This window comes from Cherax quadricarinatus, chromosome 25 (genome assembly GCF_038502225.1).
Source record: "Cherax quadricarinatus isolate ZL_2023a chromosome 25, ASM3850222v1, whole genome shotgun sequence".
NCBI lineage: Eukaryota > Metazoa > Arthropoda > Malacostraca > Decapoda > Parastacidae > Cherax > Cherax quadricarinatus.
Genome location: NC_091316.1, coordinates 10,629,746 through 10,637,245, shown reverse-complemented (window position 1 = coordinate 10,637,245; position 7,500 = coordinate 10,629,746). Strand labels below are relative to the sequence as shown.

Sequence of the window (7,500 nt, the reverse complement as noted above, 5' to 3'; positions counted from 1 at the left end):
TGTGTAAATTCAAGAATTATGTGGATTAAAGTAAAGGTTGGATGCGAGAAGTGGGTCATAATAAGCGTGTATGCACCTGGAGAAGAGAGGAATGCAGAGGAGAGAGAGAGATTTTGGGAGATGTTAAGTGAATGTATAGGAGCCTTTGAACCAAGTGAGAGAGTAATTGTGGTAGGGGACTTGAATGCTAAAGTAGGAGAAACTTTTAGAGAGGGTGTGGTAGGTAAGTTTGGGGTGCCAGGTGTAAATGATAATGGGAGCCCTTTGATTGAACTTTGTATAGAAAGGGGTTTAGTTATAGGTAATACATATTTTAAGAAAAAGAGGATAAATAAGTATACACGATATGATGTAGGGCGAAATGACAGTAGTTTGTTGGATTATGTATTGGTAGATAAAAGACTGTTGAGTAGACTTCAGGATGTACATGTTTATAGAGGGGCCACAGATATATCAGATCACTTTCTAGTTGTAGCTACACTGAGAGTAAAAGGTAGATGGGATACAAGGAGAATAGAAGCATCAGGGAAGAGAGAGGTGAAGGTTTATAAACTAAAAGAGGAGGCAGTTAGGGTAAGATATAAACAGCTATTGGAGGATAGATGGGCTAATGAGAGCATAGGCAATGGGGTCGAAGAGGTTTGGGGTAGGTTTAAAAATGTAGTGTTAGAGTGTTCAGCAGAAGTTTGTGGTTACAGGAAAGTGGGTGCAGGAGGGAAGAGGAGCGATTGGTGGAATGATGATGTAAAGAGAGTAGTAAGGGAGAAAAAGTTAGCATATGAGAAGTTTTTACAAAGTAGAAGTGATGCAAGGAGGGAAGAGTATATGGAGAAAAAGAGAGAAGTTTAGAGAGTGGTGAAGCAATGTAAAAAGAGAGCAAATGAGAGAGTGGGTGAGATGTTATCAACAAATTTTGTTGAAAATAAGAAAAAGTTTTGGAGTGAGATTAACAAGTTAAGAAAGCCTAGAGAACAAATGGATTTGTCAGTTAAAAATAGGAGAGGAGAGTTATTAAATGGAGAGGTAGAGGTATTGGGAAGATGGAAGGAATATTTTGAGGAATTGTTAAATGTTGATGAAGATAGGGAAGCTGTGATTTCGTGTATAGGGCAAGGAGGAATAACATCTTGTAGGAGTGAGGAAGAGCCAGTTGTGAGTGTGGGGGAAGTTCGTGAGGCAGTAGGTAAAATGAAAGGGGGTAAGGCAGCCGGGATTGATGGGATAAAGATAGAAATGTTAAAAGCAGGTGGGGATATAGTTTTGGAGTGGTTGGTGCAATTATTTAATAAATGTATGGAAGAGGGTAAGGTACCTAGGGATTGGCAGAGAGCATGCATAGTTCCTTTGTATAAAGGCAAAGGGGATAAAAGAGAGTGCAAAAATTATAGGGGGATAAGTCTGTTGAGTGTACCTGGTAAAGTGTATGGTAGAGTTATAATTGAAAGAATTAAGAGTAAGACGGAGAATAGGATAGCAGATGAACAAGGAGGCTTTAGGAAAGGTAGGGGGTGTGTGGACCAGGTGTTTACAGTGAAACATATAAGTGAACAGTATTTAGATAAGGCTAAAGAGGTCTTTGTGGCATTTATGGATTTGGAAAAGGCGTATGACAGGGTGGATAGGGGGGCAATGTGGCAGATGTTGCAAGTGTATGGTGTAGGAGGTAGGTTACTGAAAGCAGTGAAGAGTTTTTACGAGGATAGTGAGGCTCAAGTTAGAGTATGTAGGAAAGAGGGAAATTTTTTTCCCAGTAAAAGTAGGCCTTAGACAAGGATGTGTGATGTCACCGTGGTTGTTTAATATATTTATAGATGGGGTTGTAAGAGAAGTAAATGCGAGGGTCTTGGCAAGAGGCGTGGAGTTAAAAGATAAAGAATCACACACAAAGTGGGAGTTGTCACAGCTGCTCTTTGCCGATGACACTGTGCTCTTGGGAGATTCTAAGAGAAGGCAGAGATTGGGGGATGAATTTGTAGGTGTGCAAAAGAAGAAAAATTTAAAAGGGGAATACAGGAAAGAGTAAGGTTAGAGGATAAAAAAAGATTAGGTGATGAAAGATTGAATATCGATTGGAGGGAGAGGTGAGGAGGTTAACGTATTCAGATATTTGGGAGGGACGTGTCAGGGATGGGTCATGAAAGATGAGGTGAATCATAGAATTGATGAGGAAAAGAGTGGGGGGGTGCACTTAGGAGTCTGTGGAGAAAGAACTTTGTCCTTGGAGGCAAAAAAGGGGGAAATGTATGAGAGAAGCTTACCAACGTCTTATATGGGGGAAGGGGTGATGAATGTTGCAGCGAGGAGAAGGCTGGAGGGGAGATGTAAGTGTCTGAGGCAATGTGGGGTGAATATAATGCAGAGAATCTGTAGTTGAAGTTAGGAGGAGGTGGGATACCAAAAATGTTTTCCAGAGGGCTGAGGAAGGGTTTTTGAGGTGGTTGACATTTGAGAGAATGGAGCGAACAGAATGACTTCAAGAGTGTATCAGTCTGTAGTGGAAGGAAGGCGGGGGAGGGGGCGGCCTAGGGAAGGGTTTGGGGGAGGGGGAAAGGAGGTTTGTGTGCGAGGGGCTTGACTTCCAGCAGGCAGTGAGCGTGTTGATAGGGGGGAATGGAGACAAATGGTTTTAATACTTGACGTGCTGTTGAGGTGAGCAAAGAACATTTATGAAGGGATTCAGGAAACTGGCAGGCCGGACTTTAGTCCTGGGGGATGGGAAGTACAGTGCCTGCACTGAAGGAGGGGTGTTAATGTTGCAGTTTAAAACTGAGTGTAAAGCACCCTTTTGGCAAGACAGTGATGGAGTGAATGATGGTGAAAGTTTTTTCGCCACCCTGCCTTTGGGGGGAATCGTGGGTGATAATAAAAAAAATATATATATATATATATATATATATATTAGTAACTCACATCGAGGTACAGTGCTAAAATAACCATAAATGTTCAAATGGATTCCACATCAAAAAAATGTAACTTTCTACATTGTGCAATTTCTTGACAACGGTGCATGTGTGCGAGTGATCAAAGAAAAACTTGGGTGCTGTGGTGCTGTACAATCATCACACAAACCTCCTCCGAAAGTGACGACGGTCCTGGAGAAGGTCTTGACCAGTGCCTGTCCGTCGTCCAGGTCCCCGTCCTTGTCCACGCCCGCGCCCCTCACTCTTATCAAAGTCCTTTTCTTTACCCTGCGTCTACCCGGCTGTTGGCTGTCCCTATCATCGTCACTACAACAGTCCTTCTCGCCGTCATCATCACCAGAGTCATCACCACCTTGACCCCAATGGCCAGGACGCGATCGTTTGCCTTCTACCTTTTCTCCTTTCACGGTGGCATCGTTACCGTCGTTTTCGTCATCTTCCGGCACGTTTTCAGTGCTAACTTCTATGCTGGATCTGTGTTGGAGTTTATATGGAGAATCTGCACTTTTCTCTTTGCCCTGTTTTGGTCCGCTTCTGTTAGAGTATGAAAGTTTGGTTCTCTGTTCTACCTTTACGTTATCTTCGTGTTCTTGTGGGGTTTTTGTTTTTTTATCACTTCCTTCTGTTTGCCACGGAGAGAACTTCACCTCCACTTTTCCCCTCTTCTTCGATTGTGGTTTAGCATTTCCAGTCTTGGAGTCCCGGTCATGATCGTCACTGTCCCGCTTTGATGTTACAGTCACCTCAATCTTCCTGGGTTCGTCAAAATCGTAAATACATGTTTCGCTCTCTCTCGTGAAAGTGTCATATTCTCTGTCATCATCCTTGGGGATCTGAGGCTTAGCCAACATATTAACGTTTTCAATGCTCTCATACAAGTTACTTTCTTCGTCTTGATCACCTACCTTCTTTATTTCATCCTTAACTTCGCTAGCCTCCCTCTTTTCTTCATCTTCATCTAATGTGGAACTGCTGTCCCTCTTTGGTATAGCACCTTTTGAATAAAGGCTGCTATTTACTTCATCCTCATCAGACTTCTCTACGCCATTTTCTCCCTCGAACCTCACTCTCATACCTTTCTTCCCAACCTCCTCATATATCCTTTCCGAGTCTTTATCTAAATCCTTATAAATGAGACCACTGGCATCTTCATAATCCGCATCTTCTTCCAACTCTACGTTGAGGTCCTTGTCATCACAGGCAACGTCGTACTGATAAGGATCAGGGGTCAGAACTGACTCACCAGATTCACCGTGTGACTCTACCGGAGTTACCCCTTCACCGTCACCCCTCTCACCTTGTTTTCTCTCAGCACTATCGTCCTCCCGCTTTCTATGGTAAGCCCAGCCATGACTCGTCACACTTCCGTCTCCCCTACGCACCGTCACCCGAACCTTGACTCGCCGTCGGGTTATGATTCTCATTATGCTCACTAACGTGTCACCTACGCTGGTAGGACAGAGATACCACTCTCAATGTTATTTATACTGTCCAAAATATTTCTGAAAAAAAAAATCACTAAGACAAACAAAAATTTAGCTTCAGATTAAATCTAAGTTAACCTAGGTAATTTACACTGTGTATAATAATTGTACTTATGTTCACCTGTACCTAAAGAAATTCACTTTGTACAATATGTCCACAACACCGGGTTTTTTTTTGCTCACTGAATAAACCTTATACTTGTAAAAAAAAAAATCAAAAATCCCTTTTTTCCCCCCTTTTTAATATACTTTCATCTCATAAAATCCCTCAATCTTGTGGAGATGATTTTTTCAAGGACTTTACTAATGACTTCAAATAAGGAGATAGGTCTATAGTTCTCAATTTCGACTCACAATTTCCATATATTACAAAAAACAAATTAATAATATCAAGCGTACATTATAGAAGCTTCCTGCAAGAGGAGAGCGACCGCAGGAATATTTAACGTTTATGCAAATAAGTAACATTGTCTGCCTAACAGGATTTCTAGGTCAAATTTGCATAAAGGGGTGTGTGTGGATAATACAATGTGGTCTATACCCACAACAATGGTGTCTTGCCCCCCAATGTGTGTCTTTCCCACAACAATGTGTGTCTAAGCCCCACAAAAAGTGGTCTATGCCCACAACAATGTGTGTCTATGCCCACAACAATGTGTGTCTATGCCCACAACAATGTGTGTGTATGCCCGCAACAATGTGTGTCTATGCCCGCAACAATGTGTCTATACCCACAACAATGTGTGTCTATACCCACAACAATGTGTGTCTATGCCCACAACAATGTGTGTCTATGCCCACAACAATGTGTGTCTATACCCACAACAATGTGTGTCTATGCCCACAACAATGTGTGTCTATACTCCCCAAAAAATTTTGTCTATACCCACAACAAATTTTGTCTATGCCTTTAAAAAATATGTGTCTATGCCCCACAACAATTTTGTCTATCCACAAAAATGTGTTCCATCCTACAACAACGTGTGTCTATGCCCACAACAACGTGTGTCTATACCCACAACAACGTGTGTCTATACCCACAACAACGTGTGTCTATACCCACAACAACGTGTGTCTATACCCACAATAATGTGTCTATACCCACAATAATGTGTGTCTATACCCACAATAATGTGTGTCTATACCCACATTGTGTGTATATATACCCACAATAATTCGTGTATATACCCACAATAATGCGTGCATATACCCACAATAATGCATGTATATACCCACAATGTGCATATAACCACAATAATGTGTGTATATACCCGCATTGCGTGTATATACCCACAATGTGCACATAATCACAATAATGCATGTATATACCCACAATAATGGGTGTATATACCCACAATAATGGGTGTATATACCCACAATAATGTGTATATACCCACACCATCTACGTGCCCTCAGAACCACTGTACAAACATATGCTACTTCTTGTAAAACCATCTGTAAGATTTCTCTAAATACCACCTTTCTTAAAGTTACGGTGAAACATCAAACAAAAATATGGGCGACATGTTGTCAACGATTTAATCATCATATGATATCTGAGGTGGTTCAAGAGGCAGTGGTTCAGCAGTGGTAATCAACCTGACTCGGGTGGGCCCAGGTGTGGTTGTCCCGGAAGTGGATGACCCGGAAATAGCTGACCTGGAAGTGGTTGACCCGGAAACAGTTGACCCGGAAGTAGCTAACCAGAAAATAACTGACCCGGAATTGGCTAACCTGGAAATAGTTGACCCAGAAGTGGCTAATCCAGCAATAGTTGACCCGGAAGTGGCTAATCCAGAAATAGATGACCCGGAAGTGGCTAATCCATTAAGGGTTGACAAGTCATTCAATGACAGTGGCTCGTCTCCCAGTCTAATCTTGCGGTATTTCACACAGCAGTTTCCCCGAAAAGTGATTCACCTGAAAGTTCAACCTGCAGTGTTTCCCCAAATTTTTATATTGGGGGTGTAAACCCAGGATTATACAGCACATGGGGGATGGAAGGCGTTAATTCAGGGAAATGGGCACAGATCCAACCCTGACAAGAGCCCTCACCAGGCAAGGCCTCCGGGGAGTAGTGTTTCACCCAGCAGTAAGTGTTGTCACACCATCAGGCCAGCAGAGGCGCCTATTAGTGTATAAAAATTATGTTAACAACAAAAATTTCCCAACCATTATTTTACTCAGGGGGGGAATGCAGAGACGTAGGGTACATCCGCCGGGAGATTCGGCCAGAAAAGGAAAAGTCGATCGCGCGTCTCACATCTTTATAAGATGATGAATTAGCATGTTAAAATAGAAGACTAAGTGAGGTCAACACCACCTACATCTGTGGTAATTCCTAAGTTGAATAGTAACTCCAGCTACGCTAGAATAAAACCTTCGAAGCTCCTCTAGCTGATGAATCCGTAATGAAATATTTGACAATATCTTCACTGCCCTACTGAAGTCTACTAGCTCAGGTTAACAGATTGCAACATTTTATATGAGCTCCACCCTACGTGATGGAATATAACTGAGAAATATATGTTGCCTTTTTTCCCCGTAAAATGTTGGTTTTTCCCGTTGTGTTTAAAAAAATCAACTGGACCCTCCTTTTATCCACAGGGTTTTTCCCTACCTAGATCTTTTCGCTTAAATCCACAACGTCCTTGACAGTGCCACTGGTGCTACAAGTGAACCACCTTCATTTTTACACAATTACCGTTAATGCTAACAAAACTTTTACTATGTTTCATTAAAAATAAGCAAACAAAAAAATAAGAGGAATGATAAAAAATATGCGAAATTTGATAAAGGCGAGCAGTACTTAGCCAGTGACGAAAAATTATTAGGATATCCTTAGCATGTACCGTCATTACTAACGTAAACCGAGCCGTGATGAGCCCCTCTACCCTCCCGTGATACAGGGAGTCGTAGTGTACAATTTTGTAATTTATTCAGCACTAAGTCCGTCATTCAGCGCAAGGACTGCTAGAGGATCGATACTTTGTCCGCTAATGGAGGAAATATCTCCAATCAGTCGGGCTGTTATTGATGGCCTGGAATAAACTCCATGAATTTTCTCGTTTATACGAACAAGTAATACTATCATA

At 41.9% G+C, this 7,500-nt stretch overlaps 1 protein-coding gene across 19 annotated transcripts in view; it reads right to left on the bottom strand.

Moving 5' to 3' along the window:
* The window catches only part of LOC128689952 (uncharacterized), a 1,227,005-nt gene that overhangs the window by 627,642 nt on the left and 591,863 nt on the right, over positions 1–7,500 (bottom strand). For 4 of the 19 annotated variants that reach the window (XM_070088612.1, XM_070088613.1, XM_070088615.1 and 1 more), the window contains exon 1: positions 3,070–4,368. The exons of 12 other annotated variants lie outside the window; for them this stretch is intronic. In XM_070088612.1, coding sequence (XP_069944713.1) covers positions 3,070–4,345 — 1,276 coding nt within the window. In that variant the 5' untranslated portion in view covers positions 4,346–4,368. Of the gene's footprint in view, positions 1–3,069; positions 4,369–7,500 lie in introns of those variants that run through there. 3 more of the 19 variants (XM_070088614.1, XM_070088619.1, XM_070088621.1) reach the window with 1 other exon arrangement.